Raw genomic sequence first — 25,397 nt, forward strand, 5'->3', positions numbered from 1 at the left:
AACTGGGGTTGCCACTGAGCCTGCCAACCCACCAGCCTGGGTTCCCACTCACCCAGTAATGCCGTGACAAGCTGCAGACACGCTCCTGGTCTCTCACTTTCACCAGCACACAGGTAGTGACACACCCAGCTGTAACATGCAGACGGGATTTCTGACCAGCCCCTGCATGGGAAGGTTATATAGCTAGGGCACTAATCAGCTTCACAGGCGCACACCCCCTCTGGAGGGTACACACTAAATTATACCATCTTGCACTGCACACAGAACTGTACAGCGTAAGCTCATGAAATTCACCCCCTTCCTCAAAGTGGAAGAAGATATGCAACAGCTTTCTGCCCCCAGTTATGATTTCCACCCATTGGTTTTAGACAAAACAAAACCAAAGTTTATTAATTACAAAAGATAGATTTTAAGTGGTTATAAGGGACAGCAAACAGATCAAAGCAGATTACCTAGCAAATAAAACAAAAACGCAATCTAAGCTTAACATACTAACAAAATTCGATATGAGTAGCAAATTCTCACCATAACTGTTGTTTTAGGCAGTTTGCAGAGATTCTTGAGGGCAAACCGCAATTGCTTGCAGCTCAAAACTCCAGGTATTCCTTTCATAGGCTAGAAATCCCTCTAGCCCGGGTTCAGGCTTTCTACCCTAGTCCAGGCTTTGTTTCTCAGGTGTTTCTAAGCATCTCCTTTGGGCAGGGATTCAGTGAAGAACCATGATGGTGTCACTCCCCTGCCTTAAATAGCTTTTGCATATGGTGGGAACCCTTTGTCTCCAACTTTAGTTCTCATGCCTTTCAGTGGAAAAACACTGGTATTCTATGATGGAGTCCAGTACCAGGTGACTTGCTCACATGCCCCAGTAGGGACTCAGCAGCCATGACTCAGAGGCTGTTTGTAGCATGCTCAGGAAGGCTCCCCAGTGGGAGATTAGCATCTTCTAAAACCTATTGTTCGCCCTAATGGCCCTCCCAAGACAGCCATCTAGACTGATTGCATTCTACCTAGTGGGCATTTTCCAGGTGTAAACACATTTGTAATAGATGCATAAACAATATTCCTAACTTCAGATACCAAAATGATACATGCATATAAACAGGATAATCATATTCTGTAAATTATAACCTTTTCAATATCTCACATGCCTCATCTTGCACAAAATACACTACAGTTATGCCATAATCATATCATAAAAATATTACTATGAAGAATATGTGGTGTAATGCCACAGGAGGGGGCTCAGGGCTGGGAGCAGGAGCCAGCGCTCAGGGCAGAGGCAGTGCGCGGAGCTGCCTGACCATACCTCCACCTAGGAGCTGAGGGAGGGGGATGTCGCCACTTCTGGGGAGGTGCGGAGCCAGATAGGGAGCCTGCCAGCCCCACCAACTGCCCCGCCCCCACAGCACCCCTACCCCCAAGTTTTAGTCAGGGGTATATAGTACAAGTCATGGACAGGTCACGGGCCAGAATTTTTGTTTACTGCCCATGACCTGTCCATGACTTTTACTAAAAATACCTGTGTCTAAAACATAGCCTTACTCATGATTAGACAGTTTCACGACTTTCAACATCTGGGGTGGCAATACTGAAAATGTTTATCCACATACATACTGTTTCAAATGATTTAACCATTGAATTTATACTATATACATTTGATACAACTATTTCAGAAGTAAACCGACATGCATACATTTATTCTAATACCCCATTAGCATAACCGCTTGAGCAGAGAGAAAAAACGAGAAGGTACTTTAGAATGCAGAAACTAAATACATTGCAATGGTATCTGGCAATCACGAGTAGAAAAGAAAAGATGCTGGCTTTATTTCCATTTACTCCCTACCAGTTCTGATGAACTGAAGTGGGAGGGCGGGGGGAAGGAAAAGAAATTGACTTCTGAACGAGCGTAAATCGTGGGAGTCTGCATTTTGAGGGGGGAGGGGGAAGGAAATCACACCTGCTTTCCGCACTGCTTCTGAACCGAGATAGCAGATGTACTATAATTACAGTATTGAGATTTAGCAAGTTTTGTTGACAGACAACTGAAGGATGCCAGGGTGCCTTAAGCAATTCATCTCGCCCCAGAATTGAACAAGCACAGAGCTAGGCACTTCTGACATATGGACAGCCATATGCTTCATCATGTGCCTATGCTTTTAATTCACTACCTGACAGATTTTAAACCAAGTAGTTTCATTTTGCAAGATCAACAGAATCATGGCCAATTCCCAGATCTTAAACTGAATTAAAAATCAATGCTTCACAATTCATACTTTCTAGTGCACAAGGAGAAATTAGAGAGGACACTAGATTCACAATTCCAAGGCAGGTTTGCTCTTAAGTCAATGGAGATAGAATATTTTTGAGGATACACAATGTAAAATGGACTAATCTGACATACTACTGGGGGGAACTTTTCCATCAAATCTGTTTGTGTACACACACACACACACACACACACACACACACACACACACCTAAAAACTACCCATATTAATGCTTGGTAATTAAAATCACTGCAATAGCCCCCTTCTTACTGCAGATATAGCCAAAGAGAAAGAAACAAATCAGAGTATTTAGTCCCAGAAGTCTTCACTGTTTACTCGGTTTGGTTCAAGGACAAAATTCAGCAGTTACTGCTAAGAACTCTGAATACTAAAATCTAATTGTCGCTTCCACTTATTAGTGTCCTACAACAATAGCTAATGAAACTCTTAAGCAAAACTGAACAAGCTGCTATCATTTCAAATTGTCTGTCCTTCAGAAGCATTTACTGCATTAAAATTTAAGATGTTGGCAGGTGAGTTAGCGCAAAATCCCATGCCTCAGTCAAGCATACACTTTTATGAGGTTCAGTGCTATGGTTATGAACCTTTTCATCCAAGTAGTTTAAAATATACCACCCATACATGTAGTTGCTGAGGTAACAAAAACAGTTTTCAATCTACCATCTTGCTCTCACTGGAATTCCTAATCCAAGTTATAATTAAAGCTTTTAGTCTTCCTAAATATGCCACAAAAAACAGGCAGCAGAAATGGATATGATTGCCAATCAAAACCTCAACCATACAGCAAGATGAAACAAACAAATAAACTCTATAGAATTATAGAAAGCATCACTTATCAAAATATTGCAATTATTTTCATGTGCAAACAAAGACAACTAATACAGGATCCAAATAATTAGAGATGGAAAAGACCAATTTGGGAGAGCCCAACTCCCTACAACTGCAAACTACAGGATGTACCAGCTATTACAATAATATGCTACACTTGATGTTAGATATACTACATCTTATGCGTGAAACAAGTGTTGGTACTGCAGATCTGATTAAGTAAGAACAGATAACTATTTCTCAAAGGGTTAAAATATTTTCATTGATTTGTGCCTTACTAGGAACCTCTGTACACAGAGGTTATTCAGGCTCTGGTTTTGTGTGTCATACATACACCTTTGTGCATTCAAATTTGTGTGGTTCAGTTAATTCTTCTCTTTCCTTCCTTCCTCTTAGATTGATCTCATTCCCTTCAATAACCCATTCCAACCACTGAATTCTAAATCTTATTGTCTAATGTTATGTCCCTACCATTCCTAGACCCAGGACTGAGTGGTTTGAAGGAAAAACACAAATTCTAAACTGAACAGAAATTACTTTTACTGCACATCCGCCAAAGGGAGGGGACCCCCTCACTTGATATTTTGTATTTTAAGAGCAATGCTGCACAATGAACTTTCCAGAGAAAACAAGATTGTATCACAAGTTACTGAACAGCTACCTGGAGGGAAAGGGAAAGAAAAAGACAGTTACCTTTTCCGTAACTGGTGTTCTTCGAGATGTGTTGCTCATGTCTATTCCACAGTAGGCGTGCGTGCTCACCAAGCAGTTTTTCCCCTAGCAGTACCCGTAGGGGGGAACGCCCCCCACAACCTCTAGAGTGGCGCCTGCCTGGCGCGGTATAAGGGGAGCTGCGCGCTCCCCCCACCCTCAGTTCCTTCTTGCCAGACAACTCTGACAGAGGGGAAGGAGGGTGGGATGTGGAATGGACATGCGCAACACATCTCGAAGAACACCAGTTATGAAAAAAGTAACTGTCTTTTCTTCTTTGAGTGATTGCTCATGTGTATTCCACAATAGGTAATTCCAAGCTATATCTGTTGGAGGTGGGTAGGAGTTTACAAGTTCCCAGGATGGAGGACAGCCCTGCCGAACCCGGCGTCATCCCTGGTCTGGGGGACGACCATAGTGCGAGGTGAACGTGTGAACCGAAGACCACTTGGCAGCCCTACAAATGTCCTGGATGGGGACATGGGCCATGAAGGCAGCCAACGAGGCTTGTGCCCAAGTCGAGTGTGCCCTCACAATGGGTGCCAGGAAACACCCGCCAGTTCATAACAGGAACGGATACACGAAGTGATCCAATTGGACAGCCTCTGAGTGAAATCGTCTGGCCCCTCGCACGCTCAGCCGAGGCAACGAACAGTTGCGGAGGACTTTCTGAACGGCTTAGTCTGCTCGAGATAGAAAGCCAGAGCCTGCTGCACATCAAGCATGTAGAGATGGTGCTCTTCACTGGACGCGTGAGGCTTGGGGCAGAGGACCGGTAGAAAAACGTTCTGATCTATGTGGTAGGCGGAGACCACCTTCGGGACGAAAGTGGGGTGTGGGCGGAGCTGGACCTTGTCCTTATGAAAGACCGTGTATGGCGGTTCAGAGGTCAGGGCCCTGAGCTCCGAGATTCACCTGGCTGACGTGGTTGCAACCAGGAAGACCACGAGAGGTGAGACCAGGAGCACATGGCCAGTGGTTCAAACGGGGGCCCCCATGAGACGAACCAATACCTGGTTTAGGTCCCACTGTGGGACTGGGGGATCTAGAATACGGAAAAAGACAGTCCAAATCATTAAGGACCTGGCCAGTCATAGCATGGGAAAATACCGTGTGCCCTTGCACTGGCGGCTGGAAGGCCAATATGGCTGCCAGGTGCACCCTGACCGACAAGGGCGCCAGGCCCTGGGTCCTCAGGTGGAGGAGGTAATCAAGGATAAGCTGGATTGGGGCGGTCACCGGGGAAACGCCCTGGTCCGCCGCCCATCTAGAAAATCGGGACCACTTCGCCAAATAAGCGCGGTGAGTGGAGGACCATCTACTTTCAAAGAGGGTGAAAGCTGAACCTGGTCTGGGAATGTCCGTTCCTCTCCACCTAACCACTGAGCAGCCACGCCATGAGCCACTAGGTTGAGGTGGAGGAGGCGGCCTTGGGTCCTGAGAGAGCGCAGGTCCGGGCAGAGCGGCAATGGCCACGGTGGAGCTACTGCCAGGCCCGTGAAGGTCCCATACCAATGCTGCCTGGGCCACGCCGGGGCAATCAGGAGGACCCGAGCCTTGTCTGAATTTATCTTCTCCAGGACCCTGCTGATAAGGGGGAATGGGGGAAAGGCATAGAGAAGCCGGCTTGACCAGGACAGGAGAAAGGCATCGGAGACAGCACCCCTCCCCAGGTCCTCCCCAGAGCAGAACCGGGGGCATCGTCGGTTCTGCTGAGTCACGAATAGGTCCACCTGGGGAGTTCCCCACCTTCGGAAGAGCCGGTGGGCCACTTCTGGGTGGAGGGACCACTCGTGTTGCGAGGAAAAGTCCCTGCTCAAGCGGTCTGCCCTCTCATTCCCGGCGCCTGGTAAGAGGAAGGCCTTCAGGAAGATGTCGTGGGCTATACAGAAGTCCCACAGCCTGAGGGCTTCGCAGCAGAGACAAAAGGATCAGGCCCCGCCTTGCCTGTTGATATAGAATATCGAGGCCGTGTTGTCCGTGGGGACCCTGACTACCTTGCTCTCTAGGTGCGAGCGGAAGGCCATACACGCCAGCCGAACCACCCTGAGCTCCTTGATGTTTATATGTAGGGTCAGGTCTTGAGCCAACCACAGACCTTGGGTCTGAAAGTTTTCCATGTGGGCCCCCCAACCCAGGTCTGACGCATCGGACACCAGCTCCAATGATTGGGCCCTGTCCCTGAATGGGACCCCTTGGAGCATGTTGTTTGGGGTGGACCACCACCGTAGGGAGGCGATCACAGAGTGTGGCATGGTGAGGACCTTGTCCATCCTGTCTGTGGCCTGGGAGAACTTCGAGGCCAACCAGTGTTGGAGGGGCCTTGTCCGGAGTCTGGCATGAAGGACCACATACGTGCACGCCGACATGTGACTCAAGAGTTCCAGGCAAACCCTGGCTGTTGTCAGCGAGAACCTTGTGACTGAGTCTATGAGGCCTTTCAGGGTCTCGAACCTGTCTATGCGTTCGACTGGGACTAACGTGGACTTGGTGTTGCTTACCAACAGGCCCAAGGCGGTGCAAGTGGACAGGAGGAGCACCATGTGATCCCTCACCCACGACCGGGAGGTGCCCTTGACAAGCCAATCATCCAGACAGGGGAATATCTGGACCCCGCGCCGTCTGAGGTAGGCCGCTACCACCGACATGCATTTTGTAAACACCCTGGGGGCAGTGGACAGACCAAATGGCAGGACCGTGAATTGGTAATAATTCTGTTCCACCACAAAACAGAGGAAGCGTCTACGCCCCTTGAATATGTGGATGTGGAAGTACGCGTCCTGTAGATCGAGGGCAGCATACCAGTCCCTGGGATCCAGGGAGGGGATGATGGAGGCCAGGGAGACCATGCGGAACTTGAGCTTCATCAAGTACTGGTTCAGACCTCAGAGGTCCAGGATGGGCCTGAGCCCCCCTTTGACCTTCGGGATAAGGAAATAATGGGAGTAGTACCCCTGCCCATGAACTCCTTGGGCACCGCCTCTATTGCTCCTAGTCCTAGAAGCCATCCCCCCTCCTGCTCGAGCAAAGCTTCGTGTGAGGGGTTCCCCAAGAAGAATGAGGGCTGGGGGTGGTTGGGCAGGGAGGAGTAAACTGGAGGGTGTAATCCCAGGAAATGGTGTTGAGGACCCATCGGTCCGAGGTCAGCCGCGACCATTCGGGGAGGAAAGCACACAACCAGTTGGAGAAGGGAAGCTTTATTGGGGGTGGATCCTTGATAAGGACTGGTGGGGTGACCCTGAGCATCCCGTCAAAAATGCCTTTTCCCCGCCTGCTTGCCCTTGGAGGACCCAGGCTGGGGGGCAGGCTGAGACTGCCTGTGAGAGCGTCTCTTATAGTCCTGCTGCTTCTTATGGACGCCTCATACTTCGGGAGGGCGGCTTGGGGGGTGGGGGTGGGGGAAGTCTGCTGCGGCTTGAATTTAGGTTTTGCCAGAACTGGGACTTAGAGGCCCAGAGTCTGGAAGGTCGTGCGGGAGTCTTTCATGCCATGCAGCCTTGAATCTGTTTCCTCTGCAAACAGCTTTCCCATCAAACGGGAGACCCTGCATGGAAGACTGCGCCTCGCTGGACAGCCCAGAGAGCAGGAGCCACGACGCCCGTCTCATGGATACCGTGGAGGCCATTGATCGTGCAGCCAAGTCCACTGCATTCGAAGCCGCCTGCAGGGACGCCCTAGCAGCCACTGTCCCTTCCTCCCTATCACCTTACACTCCTTCCTATCGCGCTCCTGGAGGGAATCCTCAAACTTAGGCAGGGAGCCCCACAGATTGAATTCATACTGGCCCAGGAGAGCCTGATTGTTTGTCACTCGTACTGGAAGCTCGAAGATTAATAAATTTTCCTTCTGAAAAAGTCCAGTCTCCGAGAGTCTTTGTTCTTTGGGGTCGGGACTGGCTGACCCCGCTGTTCCCTATGGTTGACCGACTACCACCAAGGAGTGGGCGCCAGGTAGGTATAACAAGTACTCGTCCCCTTTAGTGGGTACAAAGTACTTACGTTCTGCCTTTTTAGAGATGGGGCCAATGAGGCCGGTGTTTGCCACAGGGCATTTGAAATCTTAGACACCCCTTCATGGAGAGGCAAGGCCACCCTACCCAGTGCCCATGGGGACAACACGTTAACCAGGGAGTCCGAGGGCTCCTCCACCTCCTCTGCCTGGAGGTGTAGGCTGGTTGCCGCCCTCTTTAAGAGTTCTTGGTGGGCCCTAGAGTCCTCCTGGGAGACATAGGGGGCGGGGCTGCAATCACCTCCTCTGCGTGGGGCAAAGAGGCCGGCACGGTGCTCTGGGTGTCAGCCGGCACCAGAGGGTCCACCACCTGGTCGGACTCCTGGCACGGTGCCGAGGATGTATGTCCCACCAACTCCTTCCTCAGGGGGTCTGGAGAGGGAGGCTGACGGTGCTTCCGAAGCTCCAACCACCGAGAGAGCCCCCACCGGGGGCTGCACTGGAGGCCACGGTGCCCACTGGTACCATTCGGCTGGCCACGATGCTCGGTGCCACTGCACCTGCTGTGGCACCGATGGGACCGCCAGTCCGGGTTGACCGGACTGGCCCATCAAGGAACGGCTACGGATGAGCGGCGGTGCCGGGATCTATGACGGCCACGAGACCGTGATATCGACGTGGAGGACTGGTACCGACAGTAATAGCTGCTCCGCGAACGGCCTCGACGTGCGGACCCACGACGGCAAGATGACAGCGATCAATGCCTGGGGCTGTGATATCTTGGCCGGGACTTGGAACGGGATGCCGAGCAGGAACTGTGTCAATGATCGCGTCGTGACTGACTGTGGTACGCTCTCCGAGACGAGGACCGACAGCGATGCCCACCGCGGTCCCGTCGATATTCGCTCCTTGAGGATGAGTGGTGCTGCGAGTCCCGGACGGACGGAACCCAGCCAGACAGTCTGATTGGCGTCGAGGGCGATCCACTTGGACTCTGCCCCGAGCGGTCGCTGGGCAGTGATCGGCGTTGGGAACATTCCCGGCGTTGGGAACGAATGAGATTTAAGAAATGCGTGGCTTGCGCCAAATGTATGCCTAAGAGTGATCCGCACTCGTCGTGTCTTAGGTGCTTGGGGGAGACTCATCAGAAAGATCACTGCAAGATCTGCTGCGAGTTCTGCCCGAGAACACTTAAAGAACGGGAACAGCGGCTGAAGGTGATCTTCATGGAGGCAGCCTTGAGCCCCCATTCTGACTCGGGTTTGAGAGTCCCGACCCCTATAGCGGCATCTTCAACGCAGAAGGACTCCTCCAGGGATGCTTGGCACCGCTACAGCTCCTCACAGGGCCCATCGGATAGTAGGCACCGCTCCCATTCGCCGGTGCCTCAAAAGAAGAAAAAAACAGATGACCGTTCTCCTCCGGCTAAGCCTCAAGAAGTGCGATCCCAGGCGAGCCACTCCTCGGCGTCTCCTTCCGGGGCAGTGTTGACTCCTGTCCAGGTGAGGCAGTCGAGTCCAGCCCCACCTATATCTCCAGTGTCTACACAGCAGCTTCACCTCCCGTCCACGCCGGAAGCGTACCTGGCTGCCAAAGATCTCCTTGCCTGCCAGGGAGGAACCCTCAGCGCCGACGGAGCCCTGTCCTCTGGTGCATTCTAAGGGAAAGCTGCTATGATGCCGAGGCACTCCCCTTCGCCTTGTCCATCGGTGCCTACATGCTCCGACAGAGAGCCTTCCCGCTCCCAGAGCTCTCAACGTTTGAGGCACCGAGAATCGGCTCCTCCGTGGTCTTCAGTGTCTCAGACCTTGGAGTCGGAGCCCAACTCCTATCGCTCAAGTAGGAGCGGAAGCTGTAGAGCGAGGTCGGGCAGAGACAGAAGGGAGCATCAGGAATGGCCTCCGCAGTTGCAGAACCCGCCTCAGTGGCTCTTCTGGACTCCCTGGGCTTATCACTAGAGCGATGGAGGAACCCAGGGCCCACAGTCAGCAACGTCTTCAGTCGCCTCCACCACTTTCGTGCCGCCTTCCGCTGTGCATACACACCTGGCACCTACGGTCCAGACGCCTTTCCCTCCAGCACTGTCGTCGACTCCAGCATTGTGCTCGGCTCCAACACTGGCCTTTGAGACGGTGACACACCCATCTCCCATGCCTGCACTGTTGTCGACATCGATATAGGCACCTACGGCCCAGGTATCTCCTGTGAGCATGCCGATGCAGCTCCCTCCTGTGAGACTGATGCTAACGCTGGCTACGACACCTAAGGCTCCGTTCTCGGCTCCACCTCCTTCAACGCTGCCCCGGGAGTCACGTGACCCATCCGGGACAGACAGCAGGGAGCTTCCACCACCGGCACATGCTTCCTCTGCCTCGTCACCGGACGAAGCGTTGGCAGGGACGTCCTCTAACGCAGGAGCTATGGACAACAGAGTTCTACAGCAGTTGCTCTGCAGGGCTGCCCAAGGTTTGGGCATCAAGGCCGAGGAGGTGGTTGATGACACAGATCTCATGGTGGACATCCTAGCACCCTCGGGGCCTTCACGGGTAGCGTTACCCCTCAAAGACGGTGGTGGACACCACCAAGACTCTATGGCAGACGCTGGCATCCCTGCCACCCACTGCCAAGCGCAATGAGTGCCGGCATTTCATCCCCTCCAGAGGCTTTGAGTATCTCTACTCCCATCTGCCTCCAGACTCGCTGGTCGTCGATGAGGCTAAGCAGTGGGAGAGACAAGATTTCCATGGTCCTTCCCCAAAGAACAGAGATGCTAAACGCCTGGACCTCGTGGGTAGAAAAATCTACTCCACTGGTGGTTTACAACTCTGTATTGCTAACCAGCAGGCCACTGTGAGCATGTACTCTTATAACACCTGTTCTTCCGTGGCTAAGTTCATGGAGCTCGTCCTTTCAGACCCTCGGTCAGAGTTCACCGCCTTGGTGGAAGAAGGGAAATTAGTCTCCCGTGCTTCACTGCAGGCAGCCTTAGACGCTGCCACAAGAGTCATGGCGACAGGGGTGGCTATGTGGCAGGAGGCCTGGTTGCAAGTCTCAGGGTTACCCTACAAAGTCCAACAAACAATTCAGGACCTCACGTTTGAGAGCAAGACTCTATTTTCAGAGAAGACGGACAAAAGATTCCCAAGCCACCCTCAGCCTAAAAGATTCCCGAGCCACCCTCAGATCCTTGGGCTTGCATTCCCCTGCCACACAGCAGAGACACTTCTGCCCACAACCTCCTCAAAGGTTCCAGCAGCAGAACCGCCAGGACAATTCTAGGAGGAGGAACCGGAGCAGTAGGAGAAGGCAACATCCCTCCGCTAATCAAGGCCAGTCCAAACCGCACTCTGGCCCTAAACCAGCCTTTTGAAGGTGCGGTCGAGGACGGCGCACCAGACCAGAGACTGGATTCACCCCGCCTTACTTTTTCCTCCCAACTATCCCCTTTCTACCATGCATGGTCCCGTATAACTTCGGACAGCTGGGTGCTTCGCACGGTAGAGAGGGGATACTCGATCCAATTCTGTGCCCTCCCGCCCTTCCACCCCCCTTCCCACGAGCAACTTCTCATTCAGGCGGTGCAGTCGCGCCTAGCACTAGGGGCAGTGGAGGAGATTCCACTGTAACACAGGGGCGAGGGTTTCTATTCCCGCTATTTCCTAAAAGCGAAGGCCAAAGGCGGCCTCAGGCCTATCCTGGACCTGCATGACCTCAACAAGTTTGTGAGGAAACTCAGGTTCCGCATGGTCTCCCTGACCTCCATTATCCCTTCACTGGATCCAGCAGACTGGTATGCCGCCCTCGACTTGAAGGACACATATTTTCACACAGCAATCACGCACAACCACAGAAAGTTCCTCAGGTTTGTGGTAAATGGTTCCTATTACCAATTTACTGTCCTCCTTTTTGGCCTGTCAGCGGCACATCAAGTCTTCACCAAGTGCATGGCAGTCGCCACCACCTTTCTGCTGAAACATCAGATACAGGTGTTCCTATACCTCGACGACTGGCAGATCAAAGGCCGATACAGGGCTCAGGTGGAAGCTTAGGTGGCATTCATCAGAGCCACCTTCGAGAATCTGGGCCTCCTACTGAACAAGACAAAATCGAATGTCCCCCGTCCAGAGGATAGAGTTCATAGGGGCGGTTCTGGACTCAACCCAAGCCAGAGATTCCTCCCGCAGGCGAGATTCCAGGCCCTCAACGCCATGATCCAGGGACTCAGGCAGTTCCCGACCACCACCACGAGAAATTGTCTCAAACTTCTTGGCCACATGGCGGCCTGTACGTACGTGGTTCGGCACGCCAGACTCAGGCTTCGGCCACTTCATTCGTGACTTGTGTCAGTGTACAGACCTGCGAGGGACAACTTGGACAGGATCGTGACCCTGCCTCACCCGATCCTCGACTTGCTCTTAGGGTGGACGGACGCTCAGCAGGTGTTCTCAGGAGTCCCCTTTGCTGCCCCACAACCATCCCTGACACTAGTGACAGACGCGTCAGACTTGGGGTGGGGAGCTTATCTGGGGGACCACAGGACGCGGGGCCTCTGGTCACAGACAGATCTCCATCTTCATATCAATGTCAGGGAGCTCAGGGCGGTATGCCTAGCTTGTCAGTCTAGCCCGTAACTAGCAGGCCAATGTGTATCGGTCATGATGGACAATACGACCGCGATGTTCTATATCAACAAACAGGGCGTGCACGCTCCTCTCCCCTGTGCCAGGAAGCCCTCAGGTTATGGGACTTTTGTATACAGCACTCAGTCAATCTACAGGCATCGTACCTTGCAGGGGTCCAGAACGAGCTGGCGGACCACCTCAACAGATCTTTTCACAGCCATGAGTGGTCCCTTCGCCCAGACGTCGCATCTTCGCTCTTCCAGAGGTGGGGCTGTCCCCTGATTGACCTCTTCACCACACGATGCAACAGGAAGCGTCAGCAGTTCTGTTCCTTCCAGAATCACAGTCCGGGCTCCACACCGGACGCGTTCCTCCTCCATTGGGGGGGGACTGCTTCTATACACCTTCCCATCCATACAGCTCGTCCACAAGGTCCTGCTCAAGAGCCGCAGAGACCGGGCTCGGGTCAGTCTCATAGCACCAGCCTGGCCCAGCCAGCACTGGTACACGTCTCTCCTAGACATGTCAGTCGGAGCCCTGATTACCCTGCCGCTCTTCCCGGACCTTCTCACGCAGGATCACGGGCGGCTCCAGCACCCAAACCTGCAGTCGCTGCATCTCACAGCCTGGAGGCTCCATGGCTGAATAAATTTGAGCTCTCCTGTTCAGAACAAGTCAGACAGGTTCTCTTGGGCAGCAGGAAACCCTCCACTAGGACCACGTAGCTGGCCAAGTGGAAGAGATTTTCAATCTGGTCAGCTCAGCGCGACTTTCCCCCGGCACTAGCCTCAGTGCCCCAGATTTTGGATTACCTTTTCCACCTAAAACAGGAAGGTCTTACCTTGTGTTCTATAAGAATACACCTGGCTGCCATCTCGGCTTTCCACCTGGGGGTACAGGGCCGCTCAGTTTTTGCTAACCCCCTGGTCAGTCGCTTTCTGAAGGGCCATGACAGGTTGTACCCGCACGTCCGCCAACCAGTTCCTGCTTGGGACCTTAACTTGGTCCTCTCTAGGCTCATGGGGCATCCCTTGAGCCTCTACCAACATACTTCCTGCTCTACCTCTCCTACAAGGTTGCATTCCTGGTGGCAATAACTTCAGCCCAGAGAGTGTCTGAGCTCAGGGCTCTAACGTCCAAGCTGCCCTACACCATGTTTTTTTAAGGACAAGATTCAGCTCAAGCCCCATCCGGCCTTCCTCCCAAAGGTGGTATCACAATTGCACATCAACTAGGACATTTTCCTCCCAGTTTTCTGCCCTAAGCCTCACGCCAATAGCAGGGAGCCGCACATTATGCAATTACTAGACAGGCCAGAGATGATGCGGCCTTGGTAGAGCAGTATTCCAGTCAGTGGACAGCTCCGACCCCACCTCCTAAATTTGCTTGGGAGTCACCTGATTGGAATCTACATGAACAAGCACTCGAAGAAGAAAAAACGGTTACTCACCTTCTCGTAACTGTTATTCTTCGAGATGTGTTGTTCATTACCATTCCAAATACCCACCCTCTTACCCCTCTGTTGGAGTAGCTGGCAAGAAGGAACTGAAGGAGTGGCGGGTCGGCAGGGCTATATATTAGGCGCCATGAGGGCATGACTCCAGGGGGTGTCCAGGCCGACCCGATGGATGCTGCTAAGGGAAAAATCTTCCGGACATCGTGCACGTGCACACACCTGATTGGAATGGACATAAACAACACATCTCGAAGAGCAATAGTGATGAGAAGGTGAGTAACCATTTTTTTTTGTCTCTGGCCCTCCACAGGTGCTGCTGGAACAGGTGCTGCAGCAACTTCAGATGCCTCAACTTCTTTGCAAGAGCTCTAGCAGAAAGCTTTCTTGATGAGCATTAAAAGCCAGCCATTCATCTTGCCTTACTGTCATTTTAAGGAGAGGTCTAAGAAATGGAACATGTTCTGGAATTTCTAATAGAATTATAGGAGTTTGACCACATCTGCCACAATCCTCGTAGATGCCAAGCACTCTTGAAATCTCCCAGAAATCACTGCTGTGACGTTGCACCCCATAATGCTTTATAGAAATATGATTATGAGTATAAATATGACATAACTGGAATATGTTTTATGCTAGATATGCCATGTAACAAATCTTTCCAAAGGTTATATTCTTCAGCATGTATTCATCCTGTTTATACGGATGTATCATTTTTATAGCTGAAGTTATGAGCGCTGGCTCTATGCTTGTATTTAAAGTGTTTGCTGTAGAAACCACCTAAGGCAGATTTGGTCAACATAGCATGAGGGGATTATTCAAGTAACTGGGAGTACTTGGCAAACAATGAACCTTGACAGACGCCAATCCACATCTGAGCTTTCCTGGGAATGTCCTATAGAAAACTGAGTCATACATGGACATGTGACTTGCCCATGTGACTCCAAACTTCATTTTGTAGCTGGATTCTACACAGGGGAAGAGAGGGGTTTCCACCCACAAGAGAAAGTCTATTTAAGCCCCTGGAAGCCCCTCCATTTTGTCTTCAGCTGGCACAAATGATAGCCTCTCCACCCCAAGGAAATGCCTGAAAGAAACTGGAACAAAGGACAGTAACTACAGGGGTGTGAGTGATTGCTGAACCCAGACTAGGAGGAAGTCTAGTCTGTAAAAGAGGCTTATTCGAACATCTCTGAGGGTGAGATTTAACTGCATTTAGTTTTTACTGTATTAGGCTTAGACTTGCATGTTTTATTGTATTTTGTTTGGTAATTTACTTTGTTCTGTCTGTTATTACTTGGAACCACTTAAATCCTACCTTTTGTATTTAATAAAATCACTTTTTACTTATTAATTAACCCAGAGTATGTATTAATACGGGGGGGGGGGGAGCTGTGCATCTCTCTCTATCAGTGTTATAGAGGGCAAACAATTTATGAGTTTACCCTGTATAAGCTTTATACAGGGTAAAATGGATTTATTTGGGGTTTGGACCCCATTGGGATTGGGTACCTGAGTGCTGGAGACAGGAGCACTTCTTAAGCTGTTTTCAGTTAAGCCTGCAGCTTGTGGGGGACGTGGTTCAGACCTGAAATCTGTGTTTGCAACAGGCAAGCATGTCTGGCTCAAACAAGGCAAGGTACAGGAGTCCCAAGCTGGCAGGGAAAACAGGCTCAGAGACAGTCCCAGCACATCGGGTGGCAGTCCCAAGGGGGTTTTTGTGATCCAACCTGTCACAACTGCTTCAAAGAGCTGTACCAGAAACTGTGGCATAAACATCTAAAATGGCGGTGCAACAGTAATGGTATAGTACAATGCAAGTGGTATAGACAAAGGCTAAAACTGCACCTGAAATACCATGTGGACACGCTGTACCCTTGCTATTTGCAGTAGTGCAATCCCACCAACTCAACTACCACCAGCCTACGCGAGATCTGAAAAAAGAAGGAAATACACACTGCATGTGGGTTTGTTCTGTGTCCATCACCAGCTCCAGCATTATCTCTCACTATTCTTGTGTGAAACTGGACCTCTCACTATTCTTGTGTGAAACTGGACCTATAATGAAATGATAAACTCACCAGCACACCAGATCCTTCAGGCTGCCCTTTTAAATACACAGAAGTTAATCTTTTCTGTGTTATCATTTTTCCCTTACTTCATTATCAGTTGCCACTGTCAGCTGACAAAGTTCCCTGAAATGTTTAACTTTGAACGCAAAAAAGTAGAGATACCATATAAGGAATGTGAGGACTGTTTATGGTGGCAATGTGGCCAAGACAAAAAACATAAAAGGCAAAAAGTTGAACAAAATTTCCCTGCTTTGCAAAAAAAAAAACCCCTACACATTACCTATACATTAAAATTACATTTTTAAAAATGCTTAATAACTCTTATTCTGTTCATGATCAGTTACAGATATTCAGGTCTATTTTGAAATGCAAATCTCTGATTATAAAATTAAAGTCTTCTCTATATACATAATTCATATGTTTGCACAAAATACACTAGTTTTCCATATTCTTCCTCATATTTGCTCATCAGTGCCTACCTGACTCTAGTGCTCATGGAAACATTATTAATCTCAGCATCATTAATAATATGGTTCTAGGACAGTGAACCGTGAATAAAAGTAACCAAGTCACTCATCTAATGACTGAAAAATAATGTAAGTTGAATAGAAGAAAGTGATGGGGCTTACTGCGGGCAAAAACATCCCCCTCTGTTGCTAGATACGGAGAGCGAAAATGGCAACCAGCAGGGACTGGTAAGCACATTGATGATTGGGAAAGAGAGAAGAGCAGCTTGAGTGGCATCATTTCCTCTCCCCCATGAACACATGGAAGCCCCTCAACACGGACATCAGCAGCCCACAAATTTTAGCGGGAGAGCTTGGATTGGCTGGAATGGAGAGCCAAGTCACTCAAAGGAGCAGCATCCGCTAGCAAATTAGCGAACATACAACAGATAATTTAATTCTGACTGAGGCAGCAACAATTTTACATCTAGTGCCATGTCTGCTTTTGTTACCCAGCTGCAGGGTGAATAAAAGAAAACCACACACACCAATCAAAAAAGTCGGATTTTTTTTATTTAAATTGGATTTTTTTGATAAAGATAAAAGATAAAGACAATTAAGATACATCTTTGAGCTATAATGTAGCATAAAATAGGGATAGTTCATGGATTAGGGACCCAATTTTATGGGGTTCCAGGGGCTTCTGTATAGATTATTTAGGTTAATCTTTCTATCTACTCAATGGGACTCAGTGCTCAATCTAGAAGATACAGTGGAACCCCGCTATAACGCAATCATTGGGGTCCAAAAATTTCAATCGCGGTAAATGCGGGGTTGCGTTATAGCAGGGTTCCACTGTACTTGTGTTCACCTTCCGCGCCCTGGCTAGGGGAAGGGATAGGGAAGGGGGCGGCCAGGGCTTCCTTCAGCTAGAGCGCTGGCCACTCGGCCCCTCCTGCCGCCAGGGCCCGATTCCTGGGGCGGCACTTGGGATTTCCGGCTGGGGGAGGGGGAGCCAGGGGGCTTGCCGCGCTCCGGCCGGAGGTCCTGCCGGGATAGCGGGGCTGGCCGTGCTCTGACTGGGAAAGCGGGGCCACGGGGCTGGCCATGCTCCGGCCGGTGTTCTGGCCAGGGGAGCGGGGCCCCCGAAGACTACCGCCGCCGGCCTACCGCGCCGACTGCCGGGAGGGCTCCGCGCCACTCTGCAGCCCGCTCCCAGCAGGGCTCTTCCCTCCTCCGCGCTGCCGCCCCCTACATCGGTCCGCGGAGGGAAGGACGCGGGCTGGAGCCGGCCCTGCCGGGGACAGAGGTGAGAACCCCAGGGGCGGGCCGGGGCTGCAGGGAGAGTCACTCCTGCTGCAGCCGCTGGGGCATGGATCCCAAACGCCCCGCGCCTGCCAGACTAGCCCCGCGCCTGCTGCAGCCGCCGGGGCCAGACTCGCCCCGCGTTATAAACGAATTTGCGTTATCACGGGGCGCGTTATAGTAGGGTTCCAGTGTACCATCAGAGATGCTTAGTTTTGCAGTTCTCAAACTGTGGATCTGTCTCTCTGGAGATAGCATGCTTGTTAACAGCAAAAATGTTTTTAAATAAATAATATATAGAGGTGAGAAACAACAGACCTCAACCCTATTGTCCCTCTGCAAATTTGTGTACACAGAGTCAATCCCTTACCCCTCTCTAAATGTGCAAAGTTTCAAAAAGTTCAATGAATAGAAGATTGTTGGGGGTGGAATAGAACTGGACAAGGAGAAGAAGTCTGGAGATAAATGTGAGAAGGGAGTGACAGGCAGTAGAAACAAAAGTGAAACTGTTTGAGCAGCATATTCCAGAAGTCTTGAGGTCTGAGTGGAGCCTTCATTGATTTGAGATCTACCATACCAGTCTCTCACGAGAAGGGAAAATCTATAATGGCAGCAGGCCTTAAAAGCGACCCAGTCTGGGAATATTTTAATGAAGTTCCTCTACCTGTAGGTAAAACAGGCATGAATGCAAAATGCAAACAGTGCAACAAAGAAATGCAAGGCCTGGTTGCCCGAAACAACATCGTGAGATATGTTCCTTCTCAGGAGGAAGCTGCATTGAAGATGATGAAAGGAACATGTCTGAACACGCAGGATCTTCAGGTTTGAATAAAAAAAGTTTGCCACACTTCTTTCTTAAGGACTGCCTGTCTTCCTTCTGGACTATTCTTGAATTCTCATGTTTGAGCAAAAAATATAGTTGTTACTCTATGGTACTATCATTTTAGATGCAGTTCTGATGAAAAATAAACAGCTGAAATAGACAGATCTTCCTTTTACAATTACACCTTTAAAGTAGCACTGAGTGTCAGTGAATGCAGTGAGGAATACTAAATGAGCAGTATGGTAATAATCATTAAATAACTGCATTGACTTATTTTGTTTAGGAGAATCCATCCTCAATGTACAGGATTCTGAAGACTATCCACCTTCAAGATCACCATCATTTTCTATAGTTTCAGAGTTATCTGCCAATGTTAGTGTTTCAGTCACATCATGTATATCACATAGCCACAGTATATCACCTGTAGCAAAAAGAAAAAAAATCTCCATCATCCAGAAACAACCATAGATAAGTTTGTGATAAGAACCAGCAGATTACAAAAGAGGTAACTGACGAAAAAAATGCCCACTTTGTTTATGCAACAAACTCTCCTTTCCGTATGATTGAGAACCCACACTTCATTAACATGGTTCAGTCATTAAGACCAGGATACAGTCCACTCAACAGAGCAGATGTCGCAGGCAAATTGCTGGATAAAGTGTATGAAGGAGAAATTGAGCAGTGTGCACAAGGTCTAGAGGATGAAATTGTTAACCCGAGTCTTGACGGATGGAGCAATGTCCACAATCATCCTGTTGTATGTGCTTGTGTGACAACAGAAGAAGGGAATCTCACAGAAACAATTGATACATTAGGAAATGCACATACAGGAGAATACTTACAAGAAGTAGCAGTAAAAGCTATAACAAACTTTGAAAAAAAAATTCAAATGTCTAGTATGCAGCTTGGTCAGTAGCGTCGCTAGCGGGGTTCAGGGGAAGCGGCCGCTTCCCCTGACCCCACATTCCCCAAAAGTGGCGCTCCAGCCGGCCGGCTGGCTCCTGGCGCTCCGGCCGGCCGGCGGAACGGGGCCGCGGGCCGGCCGGCTCCCGGCGCTCCCGCTGGGACTCCAGCCCTGAGAGCATTGCCAGGGGTCTCGGTGCCCCGGACAGCGCTCTGGATGGGGAAGCAGGGTGGCCCTGCGCATGCACCGCTCCATCTTTCGGCAGCATTTCGGCGCATGTGCAGGGCCGCCGAAATGCCACCGAAGGACCGGTGCCTTTTTTCGCCGCTACTCCTCCTTGGCTGCAACCCTGGCTACACCACTGAGCTTGGTCACAGACAATGCTGCAAATGTATCCAAGATGAGAATAAATTATTTAGAAGAGAATAGAGTCTCCCAAGCTAATAACATACGGTTGCAGTGCTCATTTGATGCACCTTCTAGCCAAAGACTTCAGTGTTCCAGAAATAAAGGCTAATGTTGTTGAAATTGCAAAATCTTCCGTAACAACCACTCTGCAGCAGCTGCTCTGAAAAAAGTGGGAGGAACCAAGCTAACTCTCCCACAAGACGTGCGATGGAACTCAGTAGTGGACTGTTTTGAGCACTATATCAAGAACTGGCCTAATCTGATGACAGTCTGTGAACAAAATCATGAAAAAATAGATGGCACTGTCACAACCAAAGTTCTCAACATTGGGCTTAAGAGAAATGTTAAACACACGCTGAGTACCCTGAAGCCTATTTCTGTAGCCTTGAACAAAACGCAGGGAAATAGCTGTTTTATTGCTGACGCTGTTGAAATTTGGAAGGAACTGAGTGAGATCTTAAAGAGAAATATGCAATGACAGAGTTAAATTACAAGCATTAAAAAAAACAAATGGAACAAGCACTATCTCCAGCTCATTTTCTTGCAAATATTCTCAGTACTCGGTACCAGGGTCAAACCTGAACTGCTGAAGAAGAGGAGTTGCTATGACATGGACATCCAGCATTCATCCCTCCATAATGCCAATTATTATAAACTTCAGAGCTAAGGGTGAACCATTCAAGAAATATATGTTTGCTGATGATGTTTTAAAGAAAGTCATACCAGTGAACTGGTGGAAGTCATTTAAGCACTTGGATTCAGAGACTACTGAAGTGATAATCTCACTTTTAACAGCAGTAGCTTCTTCTGCCGACGTAGAAAGAATATTTTTTTTCTTTGGACTAATTCATTCCAAATTGAGAAATCGTTTGGGACCTGAAAAAGCAGGAAAGCTTGTTTTTCTTTTCCAGATTATGAACAAACTGGAAAATGAAGGTGAAGATGACTAAGTTACCTGCAGAAGCCAATATTTTAAGTTTCTCATATTGACCTGGCTGACATCGTTGATTTTTTTTTTTAATATTTCATTTAACTATTTTAATTAAAACAAATTTTAACAAAAACAACCCTGATTTTAAAAAACACGAATGTTTAACTAAATTCAAAAATTCATATGCTTGTTTGCTGTTGAAGAAAAAAAATCCAGAATACATAACATTGTTGTTTTAGTTAAATAAAACAATTTAAATGTCTTTCTGGTGATGTTCTCCTCCTAATACAGCATGGCAAGAAAATCCTCCAAATATTAATGATTAACCTGTTGAATTGGAGATAGTTCACTTCCCAATGACTTCATAAATATCTGCTTTAATTACCTTTGGTAAATGAAATAACCAAACAATCATTCATTTTCTGATATAGCTGCAAACCTAATCTGAAAAGTTTTCAAAATAAATCACTTTAAAAAAATGTATAGTGTGTACCTTCTAAAAATGAAACCTACATCTCTCTCTGAGTTGTGAAGAATATGTATTTTATATATATATATATATATATATATATATATAACAACCAACAAGAATGCACTTTTATGTAGAAATCCATGATTAAATTGAGTCTTCCTGACTAGTGATTTAAATCAATTTGATCCACCCTGCCCAGCTGCAGTTAAATGACCTACTGCTTGAGTCCATATGCCCTGTTACACTAGGGGCTACTGCACTACTCCAGTAGTGGCCTATGATGGAGTCAGTACACCTCTTTCATATGCTTCCTTTCCCTTGCAGATGCACAAGTTTGCATCAGGTCTCCATGGTCACAGCCCCTATCCTCTCCAGACAAGCAAACCAGCAACAGCACCCACCCCCTCAGGTTAATGCCATGCAATTCCAGATAGTAACTCACAATGCTTCTGTTTAACGATACACTTCCTGCTAGCATTACCACAGTAGGGCTCAATCTGATTAAAAGGAAATTCAAACTGGTATTTATTTAATTCCAAAACAATTTTGAAATTAACTTTACCTCAACACCTCTGAGGTCAAAAGCACAAGATCAGTCATCAACATAGTTTACAGAAAGACAAGAGTGAAGAGTCTGCACCAAGCGGGTACTTCCATAGATAAGATCAATTGTTTCAGCTTGCTGACCACTTTGTGAGACACAAGTGCTTTTCTCCCCTTACATAAGATGGAAGTACTACAGATTGTTATACTTTCTACCCTCTGCTAAGTACAAAAAATTTCCTCTTTGCCCTGCTTTACAATGGTAAAATAATTCTAGTTATGTTTATAGCTTTTCACAATAGTGTTCTGCTATGAAAGGGAAACATTGGAGGCAACCCCGTTTCAACAAATCAGTCAGACAGCTACATCAAAACACAGGCTCAGAGGTCACCATTATCAAAATGGCACAGCAAAACTTCCTATTTGGATCTAGAACAGACAGGACCATCCTGCAATGGTTTCAGGGTGACATAGTACAGAGAATAAAGTCAAATGAACAGCATGTTACACACCTCAAAGGAAGTATATATGCCTTCCAAAGCCAATAAACATTTGGCACAGGGGTTGAACCCCCCCCAAAATTATCTGCTCCAACTTGCTTTTCTCCAGACAGAATTTAGAGATGACTAATCTGTTCAATTCTTCCAGCCTTTCATCCAGCCATACTAATTAAAACTCTTTCTCCACACACGAATTCTTTATTTCAAGTCGCAGTGATCAGTGGAAAGAAAAAAGTTAATGGCTTGTTTTTATTCCTAAAGACAATGCATCTTCTTGTAGCTAAAACAGTTCTAACACCACCACAGTAGAAAGTAGCTTGCCACCTATTGGGGGGTGGGGGGGCACCTTTACTAAATACTGGGAGCAGTGTGGTCAATCAGCATAAATAGGATTTGGGTAAAATTGGGCTTAGTTATAAAGGAGAAACAGCTGTCACCATACATGTTTATTTTACATATTTCAAGCATAAGAAGCCACTACAGCTTTCAAACTTGAATGCCAAATAAAAATAAATCAACCTTAAATACTGTGTGTTGATATACAATAATGAAAACCATTTTGCAGATTTTTCAGCAGAATGAGGCAAGGAGTCCAGTAAATGTGCAAAATAGTAGTGTATTTTCCCATAATCTCCCACTACAATGAACAGTCTTACAGCAGGTGAGTCCAGCTTCAAAACAACAAGTCATGCAGAAGCTCACAACTCCTCAAACATTTGCTGTCTCCCCCGCCAAGCCCAGGACAGTAATAAACAGCTGGTATTGTCAGCCATATCATCCCAGGGAGGAATGAAAGAAACACAAAACCAGTGAGCTTGGCATACATTGAATTAAAAAGCAGGGAATTTGAACCAGTACAGCATCACTCACTTCACAAAAGCCCAGAGGTTTGATTTTTCTCACATTTGGGGCTCTTTGTTTTTGGCAAGTGGGTGGATGGGGAAAGGAATCAGACAACAGCTGCAGCGCATGGCATAATCCCCCTCCAAATCCATGCTGTTTCCCCTCCTAAAATAACCAGGCAAACATTGTCTGTATTATTTTAAATTGACCCCTTGCGCCTCACTCAAATCCCTGCAAGGGAGAGTGGAACAGGCCAGACATGGAAGGAAATCAGCAAAAGCATAACTTGGAACTCTGTGGGCGGAGGGTATGTTTACACTGCAATTAAAGCCCACGGCTGGCCCATGCCAACTGATTCAGGCTAAGGGTCTGTTTAATTGTGATGTAGACAGAGTTCAGGCTGGAGTCTGGGCTCTAGGACCCTGTGAGGTGGGAGGGTCCCAGAGCCCAAACATCTACACCCCAAGTAAACAGCCCCTTTAGCCCGAGGCCCACAAGCCCGAGTCAGCTGCGGGGGTTTAACTACTTACCTACTGTAGACATACCCTTAGTGGCCTGGGGAACAATTGAGAAGCAGTGGGCCTCTGTCCAGACTTCCCTGGCCTCTACAGATACCTCACAGCTGGCACGATTTCCCAACAGATTTTAGGAAAACTGTGGATTAGAAGGGCCTTGTCTCAGGCTTACTTGGAAGGGGAGAGGGGAACTAGAGCAGAAAGGGGCCGCATTCACCTGGAAAGATGATTTACAGGCAGCTCAGCAAGGTGTAAATTGCTAGTTTCCCAACCCTCTTACAAGGGCACGTATAATCTGATCCTGCGTTTCTATTTTGAATTGGAATACAAAAACAAAGGCAGATTACAAGCAACTGCAGATAGCATAAAGGCCCTACCCAAATAAACACGCTTTACCCAAACTATTATCACCAAGGTAAACAAACCCATGCTAATCTCCAGAGAGATAGAAATTAGCTGTACAATATGCATAAAATCATGTCTAGACTTCAAACTGCTCACCTGCTGCTCTCCCACTCTTGGTCATCCTTATCTTTCTCCTCTTTGACATCTGGGGTGTGCGGGTGTTTCTGCACAATCCTCATCCCACCAGCTTTCACTGGAATGAAAATAAGAAAAACAAGTCAAATCAATATAACCAAAGGAGAGAAAACTAGTAAAAATAAGGATCCATTTCAAAAAAACAATTTAAGAATCAGGTTGTACAACTCAGTGAGAGCCTGAGAATATTTGCAGGTGGAGGATCTGAGCAGTAGCTGGTTGCTTCTCACTGCCAGGCATGTTATATTGCCTTATATAGCCTTCCAAGTTGGCCACTCAATGTACCTCTTATTATTTCCATATCTCCTTAGAATGTTAAGACGCTTACTTCACCATTTGTCTCCATTAACTTGTGGCAACAAGAGGCAGCCAGGGAAGTCTGGGATTATCCAACTGAGTAACATAAAAGCAGTGTCTTTTGCAAAACAAAGCACACACGAAAGTTTATTTTCATACAGCAGTACTGATCCAGATTACATCAGCAGTGGTAGAAAACTGCACTTTTACCATTCCAAATAAAATGTATACACAAAATCAACTTCTTTTAAAATAGAAAAAAGGTTTTTTTAGAATAGCATTACCAAAAAAAGTTTAAAGACACTGTCCATTCACCTTTGGTGGAAACTTTTGTGTTTCTAAAATACAAGCATTACCCAGACATACCAACTCTTACAAATGTATCATGAGAGATGAGATTTCTAAGTAAAATTAAACCTCACTTATGATCTTGCAATAGAACTCTTATATGTCAATACATGTGGGAGAGTAGGCAACACTAATTGTCACATGCACAAACCCTGGGGATGGGCAGGGGGAGTTAAAACAAACAAACAAAAAAAAAACACCTTATAGTTTTTGGGGGGGGACTGACACACCATTTTTGATCTCTTGAAGTTGGCAATGCTGATTACCAAACCTCAAACCCAACAGAAGTTTTCTCATGATTTACTTTTAGTCCAGATAGAAACAAAGGCCTTGTCTGCACTGGCAAGTTTTTGCGCAGCAAAGCAGCTTTCTGCACTGTAACTCCCGAGGTGTACACACTGCAAACCCATTTAGTGTGCAGAAACGGCGCACTTGCAGCGCTGTAAAAAAAAAAAAACACACCACACAACACCAAACACACCAACCTACCACCCCAATGAGAGGCGTACAGCTTTCTGCCCCGGTGCCAGTGTAGACACCCTGGTCGATTACAGTGCTGTGACTGGCCTCCGGAAGGTGTCCCACAATGCCTGTTCT

The 25,397-nt window shown here is 48.1% G+C and overlaps 1 protein-coding gene across 1 annotated transcript in view; it reads right to left on the minus strand.

Moving 5' to 3' along the window:
* DAP (death associated protein) overlaps nt 1–25,397 on the minus strand; it is a 104,295-nt gene that overhangs the window by 62,272 nt on the left and 16,626 nt on the right. Inside the window, exon 2 of the mRNA XM_005281011.3 lies at nt 24,117–24,213. Within this exon, the coding sequence (XP_005281068.1) occupies nt 24,117–24,213 (97 nt within the window). The remainder of the gene's footprint in view (nt 1–24,116; nt 24,214–25,397) is intronic.

Source organism: Chrysemys picta, chromosome 2, assembly GCF_011386835.1.
Source record: "Chrysemys picta bellii isolate R12L10 chromosome 2, ASM1138683v2, whole genome shotgun sequence".
In the NCBI taxonomy this organism is placed as follows: Eukaryota; Metazoa; Chordata; order Testudines; family Emydidae; genus Chrysemys; species Chrysemys picta.